This window comes from Hermetia illucens, chromosome 1 (genome assembly GCF_905115235.1).
Source record: "Hermetia illucens chromosome 1, iHerIll2.2.curated.20191125, whole genome shotgun sequence".
In the NCBI taxonomy this organism is placed as follows: domain Eukaryota; kingdom Metazoa; phylum Arthropoda; class Insecta; order Diptera; family Stratiomyidae; genus Hermetia; species Hermetia illucens.
In genome coordinates this window covers 54,548,072-54,575,078 of record NC_051849.1, presented here as the reverse complement: position 1 = coordinate 54,575,078, position 27,007 = coordinate 54,548,072, and the positions used below count along the sequence as shown (strand labels likewise).

The following is a 27,007-nucleotide window of genomic DNA, read 5'->3' as shown; positions in this document are numbered from 1 at the left end:
CAAACAGAGATACAAGATGCCCTGATTCGTAGGGAGTGGAAAACATCCCGGCTTTCTGGATGGGCAGAATCACGAGCTAACAAATATTGGAATACAAGTCCAGGGTTATGCTGACGACATTGTTTTAATATGTAGGGGCAAATATGAGGATACCCTATGTGGTAGAATGCAAACTGGACTAAGGGCTACTAGTGCTTGGTGCAGGATGGCGAAAACCACCATAATATCATTCACTATGAAGTGTGAGTTGGATCAATTGAGAGCTAGAAAGTTACATGTCATAGAGGTGAAACGAGAAACAGGTAATATTTGGGATTTAGACTACACCAAAAATTACTCTGAAAGACTCATGTCGGAAACACTTGCCGGAAAGTTACGAGGGCTCTGATGACTTGCAGGTCCATACCAGCAAAAAAATGGAGTTTCACCTCAAAGATACTACTTTGGATATATACTGCAACAATAAGGCAGAAAGAACTCAATTCAGCACACAATTAAACAAACTCCGAAGACTGGCCTCCGTGTGTATCAGCGAGGCAATGAGGACATGTCCAACGGCATCCCTGGGTGTGGATACTTCGGGTTCTAAGCCATGTTAGGTTGGAAGGCAATGAGGCAACGAACGAATTGACCAAGAAGGAAGCGGGGACGCCTCTACATGGGCCAGAACCCTTCTGTGGAATCGGAAACGGTTTCATGGCTATGAATCTAAGAAATGGAGAGGAACGGTTGAGGGAACTATACTGGGCGAGCTTTCCAGAAATGGACCAGTTCAGGGAACTTATGGGGGGACACGAATCCAAGCGAATATTTGGATTATAGTAGGAATACTCACTGCCGACTAAACTATTGCCGGGGGAAGCTAGGGATATCTACGGACACTGCTTGTTGGTTCTGTGCGGAGTGTGTCGAAACCTCCATACACATTCTGGGACAGTGTCCGGCACTTGTCCAAAGCAGATCGCGCCACCTGGCGGAATACTTAATATCAGATGCCAAGTTGAAATTCTCGGGAGTAGGGAATAAATTAACATTCTTGACGGTTATATGCTTGCTTGATGTCCAGATGAAATCTAACTTCTCTTAACAGAATAATAATACTAAATCCGCGTCTGATTGCATCGCAAGGAATAAGTTCCTTCCACACCTCATGGGTCTAACGAAAACAGTAATTCTTTATCGATGAGAATTTGTGATATTTGATTGTGATTAGATCCAGCATTCCTAACATTTTACGATTCATTGCTGAATTAAAATTGGAGGAGAGTAGAAAACTTTTGATTGCACCTCTAAGCCAAGATTGGGCGCTTTTAACGGAACATCCCAAATATGTTTTATTTCTTATTCGGTATTTCCAAGAATATGTATCACGCCCAGGGCGTTTCTAGACCGACGACATTAAACATTTCTTTTTTCTCATTCAACAGTTTGATTTAACGACACTTCTATTTGATCAAATCGTTTTTTTTTTCACGTTTTCATAACGATCGTCGTATTTTTTACAATGCATCCATACCTATAACCCCTATCAAGTCAATTAACATTGCTTTTTTTTTCAGACACTGAAACGAAATAATGCCGAAATGGAACGGAATCCTGCTGCTGCGACAAATAATTACGGCTACTACAAGGATCCAGTAAACTACACATCACCGAACTCCACCTATGGCGATATTTACCAACTAACATATCCATTCGAAGATGAACTTAAAGATAAGAGATACCAACTTTCATCAGCAACGGGAGCAGTATTGCAACAGACACAAGCACCGCAACAAGCGCAACCAGTTCCAAATTTACAGTACCATCAAAATTACGCGAAAACAGATTACCATCAACAAACTTACAAGCCTAACGAAAAGCCCCAACCGGTAATTAATCCGTATGCGAACTATAATTATCAAAATTACAAAGATAGCACGCAGTATACGCCGACGACGGGTTACTATGATCAGTACAAATTCAACATGGGCCTGGGAGTATCCCCTGCAAGTTATGGGAAAACTGGAAAAGATACAAACTATCATCAGAACTATAGTCCGGGAATATATCCGGATCCGAAGCTTGGCGCATCTTCCTACTGTGAGGATACAAACCTTGTAGCGAAGTCAAGTCTCGGTAAATCTACGAATTCCTCGCAATTATCGCAATTTCCCGTGTATCCGAACTGTTATGGGTATCCTCAACCAGCTTCTTTCCCCAATCAAAATTATTGCTCATATGCACAAGGTTGTAATGATGATGCTCGAATGTTGTGGGATGAATATCAGACCAATCGAAGGTTAATGTCATCGTATATTCCGCCACCAACGACGGCCCCACCTGCAGCTGTGCAAACGCCGACAGTCCCACCTATGCCACAAACAAATTGTCCGCTGAAAAACAATTACACTGATTACTATGGCTCAAGTGCGGCTTATCACGCATATCACACATCAGAGGGGATGCGAACACGAGAGAAAGTCATGTATTCGATGAATTCGCATGTTCCGTCGGACAGTTTGTATAATTCTCGATCTAGATGTTTGCCCGTGGATTATAAATACCATCAGGCGATGTCTCAGAACATGGTGATCCCTCCATACGATCATCGCTACAATTACATTGGTAATGAAGCCGCACAAACTTACGACTATTGCTCGCAGCGCCAAGATAATGGCTCAGCATATCATCATCCTGCTTATGGCAAACCAGGTCTCGTTAACACGCCTGTTCAAAAACATATCAGATCCACTGCTGCGATGCCGAACGATTTTTGCAATTCTCAGCCATATTATGTTTGTAATGATCAAATGAGTACGGCTGAGTTTCAGGATCCTTATTCTCAACAATGCTTGCGAGACACAAGGCATACGATGGGCTATAATATGGGTGTAGTTCCAGGCGTTCGAAACATATCCACCTCGAATGAGATGATGAATAAAGACGCTATATATACCCAGCCTTTAGAGGGAGGCTATTATGCCCACACCAATGCACATGCGAATCAAGTGTCTTTGTCACAAAGCACCGTCTGTACCGATAAAACCAAATCCTCACTTGGGAAAGGCCAAAATCTGCGGGAATTCCTTTCTACGTGGAATGAGGACGAGGAGGATGGAGCTGAAAAGATGGATGAAAGTGAGAGCCAGCTGTACGTGCAGCAAACGAACATAGAAGTGGAAAACACTTCGGGTGAAAATCATCTCCAGTTCAAGGGGTCGTTTAATACTAGGCCCAAAATTCATGTCGGAATCACTGTCGACAGCAATGTGGCGAATAATCAGTACATCAATTTGCCAGATATCATTATTGATATCGAAAAATCAAAAGACACTGATCTCATATCACACTCGATCGGAACCGCGCAGAGTGGAAATGCTGAAAAACTTGTTGTGTTAGAATCGGTAGATGTACCAGTAACTGATATTGCGCAGTATGGCAACATTAGTCTATTGGAGGCTCCGGTTGACCGTTTGCATGATCTCTCAACCGTGTCTGCACCTCTATCGGAAGAGGTAGTAATGTCAACTGATGAAACTCAGGAGAAAGTTATAGAAGACGTGCTGATGGTCGATGCAAGGGAAGTTCCCGATGCTACTCCCGAGCCGCTGCTGGAAGTCCCGAATGGTGCATTGACCAATATCGCAGAAAATGTTATTGAGTCTGAGAAAATCAAACAAGATCGAGTAGAACCTGTGAAAACAACCCTAAAACTGAAACGACGGAAACGGATAGTTAAGCCGAAAATCGCAGATCGAACGAAGATCAAATATCGAATGTTTGGGAAAATTATAAAGACAAAAAGTGGAAAATCAATTCGAATCAGAAAAGTAATGAAAAATTCGATGAAACGACGAAATTTATCAACAAAAAAGACAATGCCTATTGCAGCCACCTCAGATCATTCCAAAGATCAACCCAAGAAATCACCACATTCCTTATTCAATCCGAAGACTCTTAAGGATATTTGTATAAGTTTTTTCAATTCCGAATTTGGTCGGGATTGGCTAACGAAGGAGGATCGCGCCAGTCGCGTCGTCGTGTCGGACGATCCATCGTCGGGTGAACTGAATCAACAATCAAAACCATCAGCTATACCAAAACTAAGTGCACTTTGCGAATACGCCTTAAACAATTTTTACGAAGAGAAAAACATTTTACTGTTAAACCTAGATGACTTAGATAGTAATTTATATTTTATTGAATGTGATATTAATGAAAATGTTGTAAACACGGACGGGGGTAACTTAAATGAAAGCGACTTCATTGAGTTATATATTGACGATGAATCCGAGGGCGATGCCGCATGTAATAACAATGCGAACGACTGCGAAAACGATTCGATGATGGCATCGGCGGATGTTAATGATTCTATTTGTAGTGGTAGTAGCATAATTAGCGCTAATGATGATTGTAATATTTTAGATGATTCCCTGGCGGAAATTTGTTTAACATCCGATGAAAATTCAAGAGATTTCTCTGCAATACATCATGAAGAAATCGTACCTGATAACTTACATGCATTCGAGAATGAAAGATTGTTAAAATATCTTCAAAATAAATATATACAAAAGAGTAATTATTTAAAAATATTCATAATCGACAAAATTTGTAAAAAATATAGAAAGTATATCCTGAAAAGACGGAAAGGTCAGAGGCAACAGTTGAAAGACGGAATGACCAAAAAATTGTTATTATCCAAGTTGAAAGATAAATTTATAAAGCGGAGTAAACAGTTCAAAATCGGCTCTTGTTCGTAAAATTTTAAGGTTTAAGGGGGTTGGTTCGGCCTTTAAAGTAATCTGTGTGCGACACTTGAAGAGGGCTTTAGATTAATTTGCATTCCTGTTTTGATTTTGATTCGTACCCTTCGTTTTACTTTCACTTTTACAAAATTTGCGGGAAATATCTGCTCAGAGTGATGTAAACGGCATTTATATAAGTGCCAAGTTGTTATTTGTTTTAGTTTAGTACTTAAATAACGGGAGTAATGTGCGAATAACGAGCAAAACTTGAGACTAATCAAAAAATTCATAAAAAGCTCGTTCCGATAGAGAATTTCGCTATATTTTAAAATTGTTCATTTGGATAGCTTTTTTTCTTTTTGCACTGAATGAATGTTGCACGTTTCGTCTCATACTCTCAATTTTTAAATGGGCACCGGCAGTTAATGATTGAAATTTATGTGTTCCTAGAGGGAGGTTTTTCAAATTTAATTTGAGCTCAACCTGTCTTAAATTAAAACCAAACCAAAAAGCTATGCATTCATACGAAGAGTAAATTATCTTCAAGTATTTGAATCTCACTTTACCAAAATAGTAAAAATCAAAGGTTTGATAGTTTTAAATAACCAAAGATATACCGATATAAGCTGAAATTATAATATTTACAAAGCATGAGAATATCCAAAAAATGTATTTATTTGAATGAACTATTTTTGTCGGATAAGTGTTTTATCTATTTTCCAAAAAATGATATTTCAACGGAAACAACACTATTAAGAATGAAGCGTTCAATGAATCATATATTTTAGGGTGTTTATAAAGAGTTTGCAATGCAAAATGAACTTAAAGTTAAAATCAAAAAACATGAAATCAAAATATTGCCGTTAATTTTTAAACCAGAGATGTATTTATTATTGTAGTTATTGTTTATTGGTTTGAATAAGACTTTTGATTTATTTTTAACGCTTTATGTTATATATATATAATTGTAAGTACAATGACAGGGTGATGATTATCAGTTGCATTTCTGTTTAAAATGGTAGTTTCTTGTTAGTTTGTTATGTTTTAGGTGGTTTTGTTAGAGGATCTTTATTTTTCTCCTTTTGTTTGCTGTATTTGAAATGTTGTGTATAAAAATGTGTGTAATGGATTCTTCGAGAGAATTTATAAAAATTGATACATTCGATTGGTTTGTTTAAATGTCGGAAGTTACCTTTTATCGAAATTTATTCATTATGTCAAGAAGAACTGCAATTTCATCTTGTTAAACTCAGGTGCATCGCGCGTTACAGGACGAATCACGAATTCGATCTTATTTTGAATGAAATTCAATGCCTTCACCTTTTGCGCATGATACTACTTTTACTGTTCATTTTTAAAAGCATTAAGTACACCCTTCTTCTTTAGTCTTTGTCATTAGCGTAACCAGCTCGTTTCGTTTGGATTCATTGCATCTCTCGTTCTTTTTTAACCTGTTCCGGGAGGAGTCAAGGTGTTCTCGAATTGCCGTCGTATCGTATCCAGTCATCGCTGTTTCGATCGACCTTTGGGCTGTTTCCCGTTTACTTGGATGTTCGGGGCAAGTAAAACATATTGGAGTCGATTCGCTTCGCATCCATCATTCGGTCGAACTCTTCCTCAAGTATGTTATTTGTTATGAAAGCTTATGCATACAGTTAATAATGAAATGATTTTACGCTAATGTTGAGGAGGAGAATAAATGCGAAAAGTGGGTTTGGCATTTTTTTTACCTTGGGTATCAACTCAAAGAGTTCATTTATATGGAACTGATCTTGCTGGTGACAATGGTTGAGAAAAAGGAATTTTTTGTTCCATCTTTGACTTCTTTTTAATAGTAACTTAAACATTTTACAGAAAGGGTCAATACTCCAAATCCTTGCCTAAAAATAATAAAAATTTTCAAATTAGTTAAAATTGGAATTAAAAATCAAATTAAATTTGGAATTAGGAGGCATTCATTTAAGGTATTGTTTTTTAAGTGCTGAAAATTTCGGCTTGATTTTCTAATGTGTTGACATAATTTACCTTAATATCATAGTTGAGTCTCGGACTATAGTTTCAATGCTTTCCATTGTAGGGTAAAGTATTTTGGTTGGATACATTTATATGGAATACGAGAACCATATGATTTCTCTATTTAGTATAGATCGTAGAGACGAAAAGAAGAAGGAATCAAATCACAAGCGGGGTCGGTTTCAGTTACGTCTGTGTAGTTTTTTGTGGGTACCTGTCTCGGGGACTTAATCCAAAGGTCTTCTTAAGGCATGGATTGATTTTGTGACCCCGCTGCAACAAGCTACAACGGTACCAGTCTGTAGCAAGTGCCTGGCTTAGCATTCATACTGGTGGATGCAAGACCTACCTAAAGCTCCACCGAAATAAGGAGTATGATTCCCGTGTTGAAACGCAACACCACGTTGAGTCCCGAAGGTAACCAACAACCCCCAGGAAGCTTCCACAACCGCAACAACCGAGCTGAACGCACATACAACAGAAATCCTCCTGAAGTATGTGAATTCAGGGGCTATCCCGGTTCCCGTGGTACCAGTGTACTCCTGGTAAGGTTTCGTGACTTATTGCCACTTCAGATGAGTCCCCGTGCAGACTCGGGTCTGATCGCCCTAATTAGGTCTTTGGAGCATTCGCCTATTGCATCACGGCCGGCAAAACAATGTGATACAGTGTCTCCTGGTGCCACCATTATGGAGGTTCTTCTTGGCTACTTGGTTTTGTTTCAGCCGACAGGGTTCTCGCCTCGTCTTCCTCACCGCGACCTCTGAGCAACAGTTGCGCTGACAGGTTGAACTGCTCCTCATGCCGGCAATGATTGTGGAAGTGGAGGATGAGGAAATTTTTCATTCTTCGAAATATTCTCGCCATCTATCCGTCGCGGCTCGACGGTTGGTAAGGAAAGTATCGTTCTTGTCATTAACGCAACAGGAGTGTTCGACATCTTGTGTGCTTTCATTTCGGCTTTTGGCAAATCGGCAGAGATCTCTCTCGCCATTCCGAGTGTTCACTTTATCGTAAAGATTTTTATAATGGGACACTCGGGTAGCACGGATTGCTCCGTTTGCATTCTTATAAATTTGCCAATTGGCCACCGTTTTATCGTTGAGAAACTTGTGATAGAGGAGTTTCTTTTGACGGATCTTCATTTCAACATCGTCATTCCAAAGCCAAGTATCTCGGTTGATGTACCGTCTAACTGGCTTGGTGATCCCGACGGTTGCAGACGCCGCTTTGTGGATCGTGTTTTTCATTTGATTCCACGTTTCTTCCATATTCGTAATGGTTGGTAATCTCGTGATATCATTTCTTTGTTCTCACGAAATCGCCACCATTTAATGCACGGCGGGCTAGTGTGTTCCTCACGCTGTTTTATCGGTGGCTTAATTCGCAGCACGGCAATCAACGGCAGATGTCGAGGTGCGATGGTTTCATAGGGAATGGCTTTGCAATCAGAGACAGTGATAAAATGTCGTCGTCTTATGAGAATACAGTCGATTTGCGCTTCACTGTTCCGACTATAAAATGCAGGAAGATAAGATAATTGTTTGATGAATCATGTATTGATAGGTACAACGTCATGCATGGGTGTCCGCAAAATCGTTTATACGCTCACCACCCTCATTGTGCGCTCCAAACTCCTTTCACCCATGGCACCTGTTACCGTTTGCCTTTTCACATGACCATTAAGGTTCCTGGCAATGATGATTACTATAGCAAGCACGTTACAAGTCTTTACATCGAAAAGTTGCCAGAAGGCATCTTTCTCGGCATCAGGTCGACGTGTCTGTGGTGCGTATGCGATGAAGAAGTGAATAGTGCGATCAACTGATATAATGGTGGCTTCATCAGCCATCATCAAATCGTTCAACAAACCCTCTGAGATGGCAATGCCAACACCATATTAAGTGTATGGGCTACCAAAATTGAGAAGTTTATATCCATTTTTACCGCGTTCGCGTTCTATGTCGCAGCTTTTGGCACCAGACCATCGGGTATCTTGCAGAACGCAGATATCAATGGGCCTTTTCCGAGGGGCTCTTGCGGGTTCTTCGGTCTTTTCAGATAGGGTGCTAACATTTAGCGTGCAGACGCGTATTTGTTTTGCTGAGACTAACTTACTGTCCATGCGTCAATCAAATGATTCCTGAAAAATGGTAAATGTGTGCTAGTAAAATACTTGAGTGTTTAACGAAAAATCTTCCAATTGTTTTCTTTATTATTTTGGAGTTTTGACCGAACTGTGCTGCGAGAGTTTTCGACTCCTTCAAATTTTTACGCATATAAGTATAAAATCCGTTTACAGCTTTCTAATCATATATATTATTCCCGGAATGCGGAATGTGTTCCTCGCCCGGTTATTTGGTTGCGCCTATATCGCGGGCAGAGTTCTTTGTGGGCTTAAATGTCCAGTTGTCCATCCCACTATATCGCACATACGACACCAGGAATGTGAACGATCCTAGTGGGACTTAGAATTACGAATGGCCGGATGATTTCTTTGAATTTTTAGAGGAATGCGCGGAACTGAGGAAACGGTTTACGTGCAGGCGATTGAATCAGGACCACCATAAAAATTAAAGGAGCTCAAAATTAAGTCAATTCGACGTTAGTATGTTGAAAACTCTTGACCCTGAATTATCCTTTGCGAAAAAAATCGTACCTTGTTGATAGCAAAAAACTTCAGTTGGGATTTTTAATGAGGTTAAAACTGTTTGAAGCCAAAATACAGTCTCAGCAATGGCGCCACTCTCTGCCAAAAAATTCAAAACCACAGTTACCAGGAAATCATGACATCCATCTTTTAGGACCGTAAAATGAACAATTTTAATGAAATATCTGGCTAAGGGGAACACTATCAACCCGCAAGATACTGTGATACCCTAAAAAATTGGAAAGGTCGAACCAGAATAAAAGGAGTGGCAAGCGGAGTCCGCCTGCTGCATCACAATTCCAGACCTCACATGGCCAGGCCAAATTCCTAATCTCGTTTAGATGGGACATTTTGAACTACCACCCGTACTCACCTGAGTTGGGGCTTTTAGATTAACATCCGTCTACCTTCCTGAAAGTGCACATCAGTGCAAAATTGTTTCCACTGGAAGAAGTTAGGGGGGAGGTGGAAAAGTGAGTAATGGTAGGGTTTTTTTTCCGAGGAGGCATCAAAACTAATTCCCCTCACCAGCTGCATCGAAATGGATTGCGATGATGTTGAAAAATAGCTCCCATAGTTACAAATGTAACTATGTATTCGTATTCCAACTCGGTGCTTTTGATAGCCAGCTGCCGATGCCATTTTCAAAAAAGGAGACAGTCAGACGCAAATAATTTCTGGTACTCAAATCTCCAACTGATGATGATTGAACGACTTTCAAATTTCTAGAAAAAATCCTATGCCCATCATAATCGGGTGTACTGCGTTTATGGTATAAGCGCTGTACTTGGGTTTTTTCTATGACCAAGCAGGTTAAAGTCTCTACTACCGCATGAAATGGAAAGCTTAACTCTTTGTTCATTTCGAAATTTAACTGAATTTTTTATATACTTTTGTGGCGCATCCTTGTTTTTTCAACTACTTCCATGCCGCCAATGTCAGAACAGGCATTCATCAAGTTTACATTGATGATACATGAAAACGGACGTTTCTTGCAAACAGCTCTTCTATTCTATTTTATAGACATATTGTTGCCAATCACTCTTTGGCCGGCTGGTACCTTGTGGTCAGTTGACTTGACCTATTGTTTGCATGGCTTCTGCTTCGCGTTGTTAATGTGTTTCTTGGTAGGTCATTCGCTTTTTCTTCACATTGACAACAAAAGTTACCATAGATTTCTCAAACCAAAGGACGATACAATAAAGATACATGAATAGTTGAACAATTTGGAACAACTAAGAAGCATCTAAGAATGCGAGAGAGAGACTAGCGACTCCCATTTCTTGATGTTAACTGTTACCACTAATTTTCCTTTGGTGAAGTATACAAAAGGGAAATTTTAAAAGCAAAAATGCGATCAGAATTGGAAAAGAGAAGGTAAGGCCTGTCATCCACATTCAGTTCGGCCAGACGTGGAAGACCTTGAGATATTTTTCTGTGTGAGCATTTATCAAAAATGTTCACCAGCGATAAAGATGCCCATAAAATTCTCGCTCACAGCCTAAAGAAACATGTGTGGCCGGTGGGCTGAACCATTTTCATTCGACCATCGACCGTCTGAACAGTTAAAAGTGACAGACCAACTACATTGCATTTACGTTACGGTCGCGCGACGGTCAAATGCGAACTCGTCAGGCGTAACTGACAACCCGAACTGAACGTAAATGGCGGGCGTTGGGAGAGTCGTGGTCCGTTTCCATTCGTTGGAGGAAAGTATAAGGTATGGGAGTGGCGACTTGCGTAGCAAATTTCTCTATTTTCCTTGCCGCAAGAGCGGTTGTCACTTCAATAGGAATGCAGGATTGGTGGAAATTGGTTCGAACGAAAGAAATTTTCTTGTTCGATCACAATCAGAATTTCTGCAACTAAAGAATTTTCATGTGATTGGCTCTCTTGAACAATTTCAGTCCGTATCCGGGCATGACAGCATCGATGTGAGATATTTCAGAGGTTTCTCAGAGGATCTGGTTGGATATGTACCATGTTCATACCATCCTCGTTTTTGAATATATCTCTGGAGTGACCGAGGATTGGCCCTTCCTCGAGGCGCAGGCTCTGCATCTAATGAGCAGAAGTGTCAATTTTGAAGATTATTCATCATCATCATTAACGGCGCAACAACCGGTATCCAGTCTCCCTTGGTAAGGAACTCCAGAGACCCCGGCTTTGCGCCGAGGTCCACCAATTCGATATCCTTAAAAGCTGTCTAGCGTCCTGACCAACGCCATTGCTTCATCTCAGGCAGGGTCTGCTTCGTCTTCTTTTTCTATCATAGATATTATAAAATTTCCGGCAGGACCATCCTCATCCATTCGGATTAAGTGACTCGGCACCCGCAGCCTGTTGAGCCGGATTTTATCCACAACCAGACGGTTGCGGTATCCCTCATAAATTTCGTCGTTGAGTAGGCTATGGAATCGTTCATCCTCATGTAGGGGCCAAAAATTCTTCTGAGGATTCTTCCCTCAAGCGTGGCCCAGAGTTCGCATTTTTTTGCTAAGAACCCAAGTCTCCGAGGAATACATAAGGACTGGGAAGATCATAGTCTTGTACAGTTAAAGCTGTGACCCTATGGTGAAACGTTTCGAGCGAAATAGTTTTTGTAAGCTGAAGATTATTAGTTGAGTTAACTGTTTGTAGCAAAAAATCTTGACCGTGGATGAAAGGGGTTGTTAAAGCGGAGAATGGAGTATAACAAGTTGCGGGTGCTATTTACACCGTTTACAGCCTCGTTGATGTGAAGCATATTGATGATCTGGTTCAATATGGGATGAGAGAAGTTCATGCGGATTCTTAAGAACAGGTTTTGAAATTGGAAACCATTTTCGGTATTGCCTTTATTTCTCATTTTAAAAATAATTGCTTTGCGTTTTTACGAGATTAGGGCTAGTTTCAACTTCTTGAGGTATCAGTAGGGTTTATCCAAATATGTATTCAGACGAGCTCTAGCATTTTAATTTGGTTGGGATGGGGTTTCTGGATATCCAGAGTATCAAGTGTGTGAAAGGTTTACCGAGAAAACAAAATCTTGTGGGACTCTAACTGGAGTGGTGCATGGAACCTGAATTTTTTTTAGCATTTATGCTTCCCTAGAGAACTAAAAATTTTCTTGTTGATGTGCTGCTGGAAATGAAAGATGTCAAGCTTATAAACGAGTTCGTATTGCCATTCAGAGAAGAAAAGTTTCATTATATCAAGTAGAAGGGCATTCTCAACCGAGTGACGAGTTCGGATTGACAGTGGAGATGACTTATACTTTTAGTGCCACGAATAATTAGTCAGATTACTCTGAGTATGTGTGAAGAACCTCGCCTTGTTCCCCAGAGAATAGTTTTCGTTGTAATGTGGTGTTCTTTATTTTTGAGGAGGATTCGATGGTTCAAGTTTCCTGTTTTTTTGACGAGGAAGTTGTTTGTTACTGGCTGAGAGATGATGATGCGGGTGAAATTTTCAGCGTGGTTAACAACCACAAATGGAAGAATTTTGGTACTTATAAGCTTCTTTTCCGCTGCCTATTGCGGTGGTTGTAGAAGCCTTCATGGTGGCCTTGTTAGAACATTGCGCTTGGGGTTGGTTCTCTCGAACGTAGTATCATACTCACCACTAGCGAGGAAATTTTTGCTTGAAGTGCGCCTCGAGTTTGCAGTTGAAGGCAACGGGTTTTTGCTTTTTGAAGGCAATCATTTCCAAAGTTTCACTGACGTCCCTGTATCGATTTCGACCCCATGTACACTGGACCGTTAAGAATGAGTAGCGACCCAGGGGTGATTCCTCTGGATCCAAAGTTTTCTTGGAAAACTGAAAAATTTGGTTAACTGTGCCACTTTTTTGGCGAGTGGGGGGGGGGTTGCTCTTGCCTGAAGCTAATTGCTGGTTCGTCAGTGAAGGTGCGATATTTATTATGTATGTTCGTCTCGTAATCAAGATCAGTCTCTCCTTCTAATGAAAACAACTTCATTTGAAAATTGGGAACAAAAAGCATGATTGCTGTTTCGAAACCAAGCCTAATCACTCTTTCCAATTATACCTTTTTGTCGCCATTCGCCGAAGCTGTCTTTTCTTCTCCTTTCTTTTTTGAAAAAGGATAGTTAGCTATAAGCTCTTCCACTACTTTGACTTTCCTTTGAGACCTCATGCAGCTCTTATCCATATTCAAAGTTGCCTGCAAATTGGCTAGGGTGGTTGTATCTAGCAGGAAATGATACCAAACTTTCGAAATAACTGTTAAGTTGAAAATGATCTCATTTTAATGTTTCAATTGCTGGACAATTTCCAACGATTTTGCTAGAAAAGTCATCATATCATTTCCGGACTTCTTTTTATAACCATGGTCATGACTCTATTCCTAGGCCTTTCGAGAAAGCTTCGGGTCTGAGAAAATCCCCCTTTCCTACCCTTTCTTGGACGGGCCTGTCTATAATTGAAATTTTTTGTTGGAAAATGGAAATGTGACTCTTAGGTGCTCGTTCATATATGCTTTTTGGCGTCGTCACATTATTTTGACGGTTCGGTTGGGCGGATTTACGTTCAATATAATTTACAGTCATGTCGTTTTCTGCATTTAACATTTGCGAGCCGCTTTTGTCATGCTGCTGCCGGGGTAGAGGAGAAGCAGCGTCTGACGATTTGCCTCTGTCCTGGTAAGAAACCGTGAAACCATCTTCGCCTAATATTTTGTAAAGACACTACTTTGTTGTTGTTGGTTAAGTGATCTGGACAGTTGTAGCTTTACATATAGTCTTGAGGGCACTGGTAATGAACTTTTTGGCCTTACTTATATGCATTACTTTCTTTAGATCTTTGCCTTGCATTTCAGTAGAAAAGTATTCACCATCTAGGATTGAGTTGGAAATTTGGATGTGTTAAAAGGAAAGGAGGAGGAGTGAGTTTTCAACATGCGAGGCTGGTGGGAGTAACAGAACTCGTAATCAAAATGATCACACACAACAGAACATTTCGAAAAGGTAATTAAGGAGACGTCTCTAAGTGAACAAATCCATTCCAATATCGGATTAAATAAAATTGGGAATAGTATTTTTGAATATTCTAGAAAACTTCACCGCTCTTTCAATAAGCTTCAGGAGGTCAGCATTTTTCAATGCGTATATAGATTTTGTCTGGTTCAGAATTTTCTAAACCAATTCAGAATTTTCCAAAGTAATTTCAGAATTTTTTAAAATAACTTCAGAGTTTTCCATATCCATTTCAGAATTTTGGAACGGAAAAATCTGAACTTGAAATAGAAAATTCTGAAATTGATTTGGAAAAGTCTGAAGTTAGTTTGAAAATTTCTGAAATTAGTTTGGATAATTCTGAATTTGACTTGCACAACCTGTACATATATATAAATGTTACTTTAATAATATGAGCGATAAATCGTGGAAGTTTGGTGTAAATTTTTCCTCCAAAGCTTCTATACATTTGCTTTAATAAAAATTTCATTCCTTAATCAGAATTGAATGCAATCTGTGTTGTCTTCCTATCATCATAAAAAAATTCCATTGAACTCGTCTATATATTTAAAAATAGGTATCTGGGCCGATAAAACTTGTACTTTGTTTCAATTGCTTCGCATCACGGTCATATTGTCCGTTTAAAGTAGTTCATACAAGGAAAAAAACCAGGTATACTCGCAGATAGTAGTGATGGACAGCCGGGAATGTCAATATTGCAATTTGATAAGACACTGATTATATAAGATTTCAGAATTGATTGGAGTGTTTTGCAGAAGCCTTGCAAAACAAAAAAATACTAACGTTTCACGATGCTTTATCGCTTCTTTTGATTGCTATCTATTTCAGAGAGTAATAAATGAGTGACCGGGATGTGAATGAGTTTGAAATTTCATTGTGGCAACCGGCGAAGCACGTGATATTCTGAAGCGCTTTCATTATATCAGATAATAGATAATAATGAGTTATACCATAGAAGTTAAAAATATATTGAAACAACCTGGAGACGGATTTATTTAATAGGGGAGATTGTAGTTCCATCTGTTATCTAGTTGGGAGGAACTGTTGATTTGATCCATTTTAGAAAAAGCATGACAATCTTCCATCACTAATCTATTCTAGTTAGATTTTCTGAGAAATTTGCGACTGTCATCTACTGTTCTATGCTACGAGGAAATAGGGTGATGTTCACACCAACCACTGTTCCGCTTTCTCATCACCACGGCTATCTGGCGGTACACCGAGCAAGTTCTTCATTTGATATTGTCTTAGCTCAGGATATGCTAATGGCACAATGTAGACATGAATTGGGAAGGAGTGGAACTCATCACTTTCCATGTATTACTCCCATATAGCAGCATAGCGAAAACTTTGGCGCGGACAGTCTCAGCTTGATGTTGCTCTTGAGATAGCTGGATTTCCAGATTTAAGACAAAACAGCGAAAACGCGTTGTTCACGTGTGGAGCAGTATCAACTCCATTAGCTCCTTCGAAATTTTGCCCATTAACGCAAACAGGATGAGGAGTGCGATGACTAGTCGGACTAAGAACCTTAGTTTTGTTGGTGTTTACTGTCAGGGTCACTTGGTTAAGAGCCATTACTAGGTGAGAGAGCAAGCGTTTCTATTGTATTTGAATCGATAAAATGTATAATTCATGAAATCCATAACCAATAGAAGCAGCAGTATTGAATAGTTTTGAAACAGATATCAAAATTAATAATTTTTATAACGTATGATGCGTTTCTTAATTATTGAAACTTCTCTAATTTAGCTGGTCCCATCTCTCGCTGTAATTTAAGCGAAATGAAACTTGTTGTTCTTGAAGAATTTTATTTGATTGGGATTATGGGATCGATCTACAAACTGCGTCCACTGAGTCACGTCTAACGTTTCCTACTCGTTTTGTGCATTCGTTCGATCCGGCTAGACCATTGAAATTTCCGGGGTTTGACTAGTGTCGATGCTGGTGGGCCGTCAAATAATTCATACAATTTATGAGTGTATCTGATTTGCCAGGCATCCCTTTATGGCTCCGAAAATCTTTCAGAGAACTTTTCTCTCGAAGATGTGGATCTACTTTTCTGACATTTGCGTCCACGTCCATGAGACGAATTATTGCATAGTTTACAGTCTCTATGTACTTTGCTCGATCTCACTGTGGGACGGGCCGCATAAAATGCTTTATGAGCAGTACTAATCCTCCTTTGGATTTCGTGTTTTTCGTTTCCGTCCTTCGAAAATAGGGTTCCTAGGTAGAATTGGTTCACCTGTTCGAAATTATGCTCGCCCATTGCAATGTTCTGCATACTAGCTGCTGCCTTTCGAGTTTAGGTTATGTATTTCGTTTTGGATTCATTGACCCTGAGCCCCACTTAACTCGCTGCTGTCTTGAACCCTTCCTTCATACGAAGCATCGATCGGGCAAGAATATCCACGTCGTTTACCTACGCCACCAGTTGCGCGGACTTTATGAGTAACGTAACTCCGGTATCGACTGAGACCACCTTCCTGACGACGTATTCGAGCACCAAGTTGTTTCAGTCCCGACACAATAGGAAAGCTTTGTTTCAGTTCATTTTGGACCCTGGACCTGGCCCTTTCAATAGTGGGACTAGCTGCGGTGGGATTTTGAGCTCGATCATTATTCTGTACAGAGGATTGTCATTTACACTATCGTACGCCTGACAACGAATAGTTGGTGCACATCGATGTCATATTGTCAGCACTTTTCAAGCGTATATCTGGTCCATTGTCGATCGTCCAGATCTGAAACCACCATGGTATACCCGTTGATGTTGTCTGTACACTTTCTCAGACGTTGTTACTCCGTGGGGAAGCTCCCCCCGTATCGGTTCGAAAAAGAGAGCGAATATCCCAGGTACCAAAAGCGTAGTCCGTTTGACGTTGTCGAAGTGGTTGCCGTTTGATCCGTCCAATCCGAGGCTGCATCCTGGGTTCCTAAACAGGTTGATATTTTTTTAGAAAGCGTTGTCAGCCCTTCGCTCAATCCCCTACCAGGAGGGTCAGTCTGTATATTTTTTTCCGATATAAGGCGGGGATAGCTCGCCTTCACCCTCCTCCGTCTGCTGTTTTGATGCAAAACACCCAGTGGTCACCGCGTGGAGGTGGGGATAGGATTCGATAGCAAAGCTGTCGATATTAAAATACTGGAGCCGTTTCAAGGATTTGTACTAGTCATATACCCGGTCACCATCGAATTTATTTACCACTCTAGAAACTTGCAGATTATTAGGTATCTATTTAATGTTAATTGTAATTTTTCATCTATAACTTTGCTGTATCAGAAACTCTTTCCATAGTTAGGAAATGGTTGAATTTCCGATGTTTATGATACATATATCTTTTGGTCACTCCTTTAAAATAAGATATTCACATAGTCTGTTTGTTGTTATCGTACTTTTCCTGCAATTTCATAGAGACTGTGCTTCAGTTTCACTATTATTTTTCTTAATATTGTACAATTGATAAGCTCACAGTAGCGAGATAAACGCAAGACGACCACAAACATCCATGTCGACTGCGATTCGAACCCAGGGCAACGAGATGAAGAGAGTTGCATTCTATCAATTTAACCATTGCGTCGCCAAATTTATTATTTTGCCAATTTTTTGTAATAGTGTTGGTAATGGTTTTAGGAAGTCCTTCTTCAAGAAAAAAAAACTAACCAAATCAGAGATGGTCCTAATGTTGTGAAAACCACCATCTAATAGTTGCGATGAGATTTTTAACGGTCAATTAATCAATGGTAAAGCGGAAGCGGGATTACATGCTTTGATATTTTCGATCTAATTTTGGTTGTTGTTCCATTCAAATTCTAAAATTATATAATTTGGGTACTTTGATAAAATGTAAATTATATGGAATGTGCTTTCATTGCAATTAAGGCTTTATCCATGTTATTCGCTTTTGATTATGACGAATTTAGTTTGTTTTTTCCTTGACCCCCCATAAAATATAAATGCTAACTAAAGGGTGTCCAGAGAACACTATATTTTTACTTGCTTCATTGATAATAAGAATCCCAAACTCATCGAAGAAATTACCTATTCGGATTTCTGTTTCCAACGTTTTGTGTAGAAATAATTTTTTTTTAAATCAATTTACTGTCCGTCTGTCATACGCATTTTTCTGGGAAACGGCTACACCTATGCGTTCTTCGATCACTTACTTTCCCACGTTTGAAATCCACGTTGACATTGAACCCCCAGCACTCCTCGAGCACTCTTGTCTCACACCGCCATGGGACTTCCCAATGACTTCTCGCGTAAGGCTTCAGATTTTCGTGGAATCATGCAAAGCAGTGTGATGCCCTTGTAATTGTCACATACTGGCCTTTTGTATCGATAGGTAATTCCTTGACGCCTTTTTACCGGGATTCCCCTTTTCCATATTTGCTGGATAAGTATGTGGATGATATTCCTCTTGTAATTGTTGCTGCCTTTTAATAGCTAGGGCATATTATTGATTCCATTGTTTGTTTTCAGGTCTTTATCGCTGCATCTATCTGGTGGCTTGACTCCTATCTAATTTGCCATTGTCCGAAAGCCATCATATTAATTTTTCGTAGTCTAGTAGGTAGTACGTTATATACATATATTGTATGTAAGTATTGGTTGCCCTACTCCTTTTTTTTGGCACTCCTCGTCAAAACAATCCTGCTTCCTCTTGTCCAAATGCCATTATATATGGTTGCCACTCGTCCTTTGATGGGGTATAACGCGGCAATCACATTTACGCGCCATCGTTTCTGGTTACCTGGAATGCTCTTCAGCTCCCTCCACAACTTCCTGAGATGCTCGCACTCCTCCTTTACTGTTCTGCGTCATCGGCAATCTTGAGAGAATGGATTCTTCTGCATGGCGTAACCCGCAAATGTAATTGTCTTTAATATGTAACCTATCCATTGCCATTTCCGCCTTTCGATTACAGTGCCTACGAGTGCGAGGCTTATGCGTCGCACAAGTTCTTCGTTTGAGATAGGCCGGCGTGCAACGACGATACGACGTAGACAGGTATTGACGAAAGCTTAGAGCTTTTGCGTAACAGTGGAGTTCACTTTCCATGTGCTATCCGCATGTAGCAACACAGAAAGAACAATAGCACAGAACAGCCTCAACTTGTATTAGTGTTGAAATAACTGCATTTCCAGAATTAAGATAGGGCAGCGAAAGCCGATCTAACGCTGTTAAAGTGTCGGGTCTAGATGTAGCCCGAGACGTTGGGTCTGTTCTGTTTGGTGCCATTTGGCCATGGTCCACGACCCGGTGAGAGGGCAAACAGATGCCATCAGCGTAGTCGAGGTGTTTGAGGAAAGATGTCATCATCCATTGAATTTCGCCAAATCCTCCTGATAAGGCACCATGAAGAACGTCACCGATAGCAAGAAGAAATGATATCAGTGGCAAGTTGCAACCCTGGTGGACTCTGCTTCTCCCCTCAAAATCAGCACGTGACATTTTGCCCCATCATATGTCTCTCTGATAAGGGCTATTATTTTCTCTGGAGTAGCCCGGTATGCGGTGCAAAAATCATTGCGGTCTGCAGCATCTTCGGCTTCCCTGACCAGTGTAATAGCAAACTCTCTCTTGTGATGGCGTACATTACGCGGAATTTCTCGAGATTTCGCTCGGTATCGGAGTTTGGGCGCATCATGTCCTTCCGTTCATCGATCCATTTCGACGATTGCGCAGTCACTCAGATCTTATGACGGAATGTGGTCGACGACCTGACCAGCGTTATAGCAAATTCTTTGTTGTCACGGCGCACACTATGCTGAACTGTCTGGGGTTTCGATCGATAATGGAGTTCAAGCGCGTTATGCCCGTCATCACTCGGAACGTTCAATAGAGCTTTCTACCCCTTCAATTCATCGATCCAGTCGTCCAGATCTTATCATGGTCGAGAAAAGATCATTTTCGATGGTGGCCCAATGCACATCGATATTCTCAGGCGGGTTACTCGGTATATTTGCCGACCGATCAGCAAGGTAGCTCTCCCACAGTCGAGCGACAGGTGGGTCATACAAGCGGTCAACGTTGAACTTTGAGGGGTCGCAGCTCCCTAAACCTACGACAATTGACGGATGTAACACATGGTAATCCAATTCGAGGCCTTTTCATGCATATATTGTAAACCCTAAATGCGAAGTTGTCGATATGATTGTTCATACGGCGACGGTCAGTTGAAGCCCAACTGTGCTCGAACGATGTGCCACCAATGATGAGGCGGTGAAAGTTGCAGAAATCCACGAACCTCCCACCATTACCGTTGCGGTCGCCCAGACTGTGTTTTCCCATCGAATATCCGAGCAAAGTATTGTTAGATACTGCCTTGGTATTTAGATCACCTATCACATTCACAATGTCACTTCTAAGAAGCTTGCTCCGAACTGCGTTTAATTGCTCATAGAAAGCATCCTTCTCCACTATATCGGAAGTGTTCGTTGATGAGTAACATTGTACAATTGTGATACTTTTTACTCTGGACCGTAGTCTTGAAGGTAGAAGTTTGTCAGAAACAGTTCCAAGGTCAAGGGACTGTGCTTTGCGGTAGTCGTCAGAAAGAACACGATACCGGATTTGCAACTGCTACCACTTGGCTTTCCAGAGTACAAAAGCGCATTACCATAAGTGTGGCAAGAGGGAGAGGAATACTCTCCATATTCCCACCATCTTATTTCGCTCAGGTCTACAATGTCCAGTTTATATCGCTGGAATTCTCGCTCATGTTGGAGAAAGCGAGCATTTTGAGGGACCCCTTTACGGTTGTCTAGGAGCGTGCGGACATTCCAGAAACCAATTGTAGTGCGTTTTCGATAGTCAAAGGTCGTAGCCGTGAGGTCAGTCCCTATCCGCGGCGTTGTTGATGTTAGCAATAAAGTTTCAACATTTGCAGGTTGCTAGCGGACAAATTTCAATCCCTTTTAATCGCCTCTTACGACAAGCAGGGAAGACTTTTCGTGTATTCTTTAGTACCAACTCACAGGGCTAGAGCATAATGGTATTATTAAAACGTGGGATTATTTTAAGTTTGATTCAAATTCGCCAAAAGTATGGGCTGAGTATAACTGTATTTGCTTGGTAGAGATTTACCAAAATTGGCTTGAAAACTTAGGTTTTCCCATTTAAGAAGAAAATTCATCTGCTAGACAAACATTTAATATCCCCTCATTCATAATCTCTTCCTTTTTTGGAAATATTTCATACAATTGATTGTTACATGCATATCTGGACTCAATAACACCTTTAAGGGGGTCGTGTGTCGGATCCGCGGAATCGATTTTTTTTGGCATCAATTGTATCTAGATATAGTGTGGAAAATATGGGCAAAGTGATTTTTGGATATTCGGAGTCGTTCGGAAATAATAGTGTTAAACACGTAATAAGTCACATGCCGGATTTATGTCGATCGCCGTAATAAAGCGCGCATTTATCGATCTGAATGACGTTCGAATGACTTCACTAAAAGGACAAGAATTAAAGTTAAGGCTGTACATGTGTTTCTCGAAGAAAACTAAGATTTATGGACTAGGTACAGCAGATTAATGGTCAGTTTAGATTTTATGACTAAAAATCGCATTCGACTTTTTAAATGCGTTTTTCTCAAAACTGCATATTGAAAATCTGCTGCCACCATAACCCAAAATCTTTCCAACGAAATTCTTTGAAATTTTCACGACTTATTCAGAACATATTTCTACGGTCCAGAAACTAGGATAATTGCGATTCATTCAGTAGTTTTTTTTTTATTCATTAAAGAAGCCTTAAAAAATACCAAAATTCACAAAAAAGGTTTAACACGGCGCCAAAAATTTAGCTTTTAATATTTTTTAATCATCCTAGTTTGCGGACTGTAGTTAAGTCTGCACCTTAGAATGCCGTTTACTTTTTTCTTTAAGATGATTGCAGCGCCCTCTAGCGTGTCAGCAGAAAAACACCTTTTTTTTGGAGATGGGTGTATAAATTTATCTGTATTACAATAATGAACTATGTTATCGGACTGGAAAAATTATTACGCATGCTGAAGATATTAATAAATATATGGTGAACAATTTCTAAAAAAGCGAAAAAACGGCTTTCCCACCGGATGACCCCCTTAAGGCAAATAAAACTGATATCCAGGGCTGTTATTAGTAGATAAAGAGCTGCATAACACTCCAACCAAACCTTCAGGCAATGTTTGTCTTTCGTATCCCCAAGATTAGGTTACCTAAGACGTATTTAATATCAGTACCGTGGTATGATTTTGTAGTGCAGAAATCAGAGATGCCCTTCCCAAGCTCCACTGTGAGTACTCTAATTTGGCCGTTGTAGGTGCCAAATATCGTAAAGGAGAGATAGTTTTTATTATTTGAAGTGGTGCTTCCTTCAAACTGGGCATCTGAGGTAGCAACAGTTCACTCTAGGGTAGGACGTGCTAGCTGGATATGTTAACTCGTCACATACTGGTACTGCTATCTTACACGCATGCCGATGCCAGCTGTTACCCTCTCACTTCCTGCTAGAATAAGTTTCTCAACGCATAGCTTCGGGAAATAGGTCTTTTAATTTTTCTTTTCTGTGTCCAAATTGAAGACAATCTAGAACGAAAATGACAGATAATGTTTGAGTAGAGACCCAGGAAGTTAAGTGTATAGTCCATAGGTAGTTCCATGGCCTTTCTCCTCAACTCCCGTAGCTCGCATTTGAGCTTCTCGTAAAGAATAATCTGTGCCTGTAGTCTGTAGATGGACACTTAAAACTAAGAGGACAAGCGCATAAAATTCTTCAATACTTTGGGGTAATTTTTTAATGAGGTGTGACTGCCGAGGAGAGTTTTTTAAATATTGTCAATCAAGTAATTTAAAATTCATTCAATTTACATCATAATTGAGTATGTGTTTTGTGTGGTTATTCTAATATGAACAGGCCTGACGAGAGACGGGTGGAAAGGGAGGTTTGCCCCTAGGACCCGTAGTTTTCTCAGGGTCCGAAATGGGAATTTCGCCGAGCATAATTTTCACCGCAGACCAACAGACCAGAATCTTCACCCCGGGCTTCGTATTTTGCAAAATATTCACCCCCGGTCCGGATTTTCCCTCTACGACTCTGAATATGAATCTATCAACCTCATTCCCTACCGAATAATCATGTGTTGTCTATAACTGAGTTTCGCGTCTATCATTACTCCCAAATATTTAATGGCAGCCTTGGAGGTGATGATATCATTCCCAATTTGAATGCAGGCATAATTTCGTTTTTTCCTCCGCAAGTATCAGACCAGAACTCTCTGAGTATCCCTTAACAGTACATGCTGCTTCGCCTGACTATAACTCGGATGCTTTGCGACCACAACCAATGTCGTCAGCGTAACCCAGCATCGTGGCTTCCTCTGGAAAGGGAAAATTAAATACGTCGTTGTACATGACGTCGTACAAAGTGGGCTGTGGGACATCCGCGGAGAAGATGCTTCTGGGGTTCGTCATCGGGGCCACTATCGGCAATAGCTGCGATATAAGTGGGAATATCAATTTTTGCCAGGGACTAGAATCAAATTGGCCGAATTGCATGCATTCTTCACGTCTAGGGTCACTAGCACGCAATATTTGCCGAAGGTCATCTTCCACTAAATCAGTAACGAATTTGATGATTTTAATGGTTGATCTGGCTTTCCGGAATTCAAAGTGTCGATCTGAAAGGCCTCTTTGGTTCCCAACAACCAGAAATAATCTATTGTAAATAACTCACTTTAACATTTTTCTCATATTGTCTAGAAGATAAATGGATCTGTATGAAGATTGTTCACCTGTAGGTTTACCAAACTTAGGCAGCGGTACCAATTGCTGCCGCTTCTATGCCTCAGGAAATAACCCCTTGAATATGCACTCTCGAACAACTCAGCGAATATATCAGGTCTGCATTTCAGGGCAAGCTTAAGGGCCTTCTTGCCCTCCTCTTGCTGGGGCAATAACCCCGAGATTATTTTGAGCAACAGATTAAGACGCATGATCTGTGGAGATGAATAGCCGCTGAATTGCCCCTTCAAGATTCTAAAGGCCCCCCCATGGTTTTAGGTCCGTATACGAACAGAGCTCCTTCAACTGAGTCACAGTCACTTTTCGTAGAGGTCCTACTTTATGGAGTTGGTTTAACCATCCCTGTATAAAGGTTTACTCATCCAAAGCTTTTGCAGACGAACCAGACATCTTTCTCAGTTTCGACTGCTGGCTCTCTGCGCTTTGGCTCCACCCATAGTTTGAAGGAGATTGGCTGATAATGGCTGTGGCTATAGTCCTCGTTAACACACCAGGACATACCACGCAGCAGTGCAGGGTTGACAAAGGTCAGGTCTACAATCGAGCTAGACCTTTTTTCCGAAAAGGGTTTACATTACCTTCGTGCACCCGCTTTCATTTGCTTCTTCGGCAATCACATTTAGACTTTATCGCCTTGCGTTGAGAACAAGATCGTTAAACATTTCCTTAGATTCAGACAGTTTCGAATTTGGTGGAGTATAGCAGGTGTACACATATACACCATTTATTTTCGCTCACAACGGGCTAGAAAATCTAGTCCCTGCAAAGCTTTACAGGGACTAGATTTTCCAGCTGCCAGAACTATTCGATGAAATGTCTTCTCAGTGTTGTATTTCATAAGCTTTTAATATGCATCACACTATAACTATTATTCTATTATTTAGTCTAAAATTTGTCTCACCAGGTTATTCTAGCCGTAGAGAAGTCCTCTGTGTTTAAATGGTTTTGGCGTACAATTCAAATAAAAGCCTCCTTCTCCTAATTTATGTACAGATTGCACCTACAGCCCGATAGCTATCAAGTGTGGTGAATCAAACGTTCTAGAAAAACCAAATGTTCGTGTAAAGTGAAATTAACTAAGTTCAAATAGGTATTTTCCACGCTTCAATTCTAGCTTAGCTGTAAAACGATGTTATTCCGCTAATTTATTATTGCATTTTCCTCGTGTTAGAAGTGCATTCACAGAATTCTCTCGCAGATAACGTTTTCATTTTTTCTGTAAGTGACTTCATTCAAAACTTTGAAAAATCTTTAAGAAGCTAGTGTTCGTCTTGCATTTCATTCAATCTATTGTTGATGAACTCTTTATAAAACAGAATTAGTAAGACGTAGAGAACGGGAAGAGTGTGATAAATTTGAATGCTGCATATGAAATTTCGATTTGATATGCAACATAAAATATGAAAACTAATGGACCAATCTAATGTAATTTGCTAAAGAAATTATGATAACTTTATATCACTTATTAAATTTTTGTACACGCATACACGTTGATAATTAACAATTGTATAGATTTTTATAATAGAAAAAAAAAATGTTTTGGACAATGTTTGCTGTTGTGTTTTGTAAGCGGTGGGTTATCTATACATAATTGTATATACATATAAACGAGTCGTCCATTCCTGGTTTTGAAGATGTTGGTTTCCTTCAATTTCACTCTATATAGTAGTTGTAAGCAGCGGTTAATATGCTCAATTGTAGTTTAATTATGCAGAATTAAGCATTATGTACATTCCGTTGATAAAAACTCCGAAGTTTCAAATTATTATAAATCAACCGAAGAAGTTTCTTTTTTGGGTAAACATTTTAATTGAAATATCCCAGATACAATTTAATAAGTTTCAAAGAAATTTTTTAGATAATGTTCAACAAATGAATAAAAAGTAAAAAAAACTTGGATAAAATATAATTTTTTGCAGTTCAGAAATACCGTATTTCGGGAACTAACTATCATCTCCATCAGCGTACTCCCTCCTACATAGAAAAATGTAGAAGAAAGCGGAATGATAAAGATAATTTGTTTTGTTTCCGAAATAGATACAGACAGATACTCCCGATACTCTCGATAATTTGAAACCCAGGGGACCCAAATTGCGAAAAACTGCAAAATACTGAAAGTTCAAAATACAAAACGTTCGAAAGAGAGGGAGGAAAAATTCAAATAAACGAGAATTTGATTGGAAGTTCATATACAGTGAAAACTCCCATGGGCGGACATCGACCGTCGAGCAATTTTTGTCCGCTCAAAAGGGTCGTCTGTCATAAGCAGGAATAATACAATTTTTCAAAACAAATCTGTCGAGGGAGCTCACCTTTTTAAGCAAATGAATATACTTTCTAAATACATGACAAAATGTTTCTTCCATTCTTTACCAGGTAAAACTTAAACTAAAGATTTATCTAATTTTTATTTAGATTACATTTTTCAAAAAACTCAGAAATTCTGGACTGACGTAACATATTCTGTTTTTCCTCCAAGAACTGTGTTTGAATACGTCCCTCTAAAGTTTTTAAATGCTCGAAGGCAATATAGTCGTTTTTGCAAAAAAACTTTCTGGTTGAAATTGTTTTCAAAGCAGCCTAATTTAACAACACTTCTTCCTCAGGTTGTTCAGTGTCGGAATCCTAATCTAAGCAGATTTTGTTACTGGAATAGTCGACCTCAAGCTTTGGGAGTTTTGATGGAGACTCAGTGGCTAATTCTTTATCGATTTCCAGGAATTCTGTTGCGTCGGAATAGCCCTCCCAAAGTGTTTCTTCAGGGTTGAATTCCACTTCAGAATTTCAGAAATTTTTGTCAAATCCAGCTTTTCTAAAGCAGTTTATAATTGTTACTGGCTGCACCTTTA

At 40.0% G+C, this 27,007-nt stretch overlaps 1 protein-coding gene and 1 long non-coding RNA gene across 4 annotated transcripts in view; one reads left to right on the top strand and one right to left on the bottom strand.

The window, feature by feature from the left end:
* The window catches only part of LOC119649227, a 36,134-nt gene extending 30,242 nt beyond the window's left edge, over positions 1-5,892 (top strand). For all 3 annotated transcript variants that reach the window (XM_038051297.1, XM_038051305.1, XM_038051289.1), the window contains exon 2: positions 1,560-5,892. In XM_038051297.1, the coding sequence (XP_037907225.1) occupies positions 1,584-4,742 (3,159 nt within the window). In that variant the 5' untranslated portion in view covers positions 1,560-1,583 and the 3' untranslated portion in view covers positions 4,743-5,892. The remainder of the gene's footprint in view (positions 1-1,559) is intronic.
* LOC119649245 lies at positions 4,331-25,185 on the bottom strand. The gene is made up of 3 exons (XR_005249108.1): positions 25,060-25,185; positions 6,458-6,607; positions 4,331-4,461 (listed from the first exon to the last, which is right to left on the bottom strand). It is a non-coding gene; the product is annotated as an uncharacterized LOC119649245 (long non-coding RNA).
* Between the last annotated feature and the right edge of the window lie 1,822 nt (positions 25,186-27,007).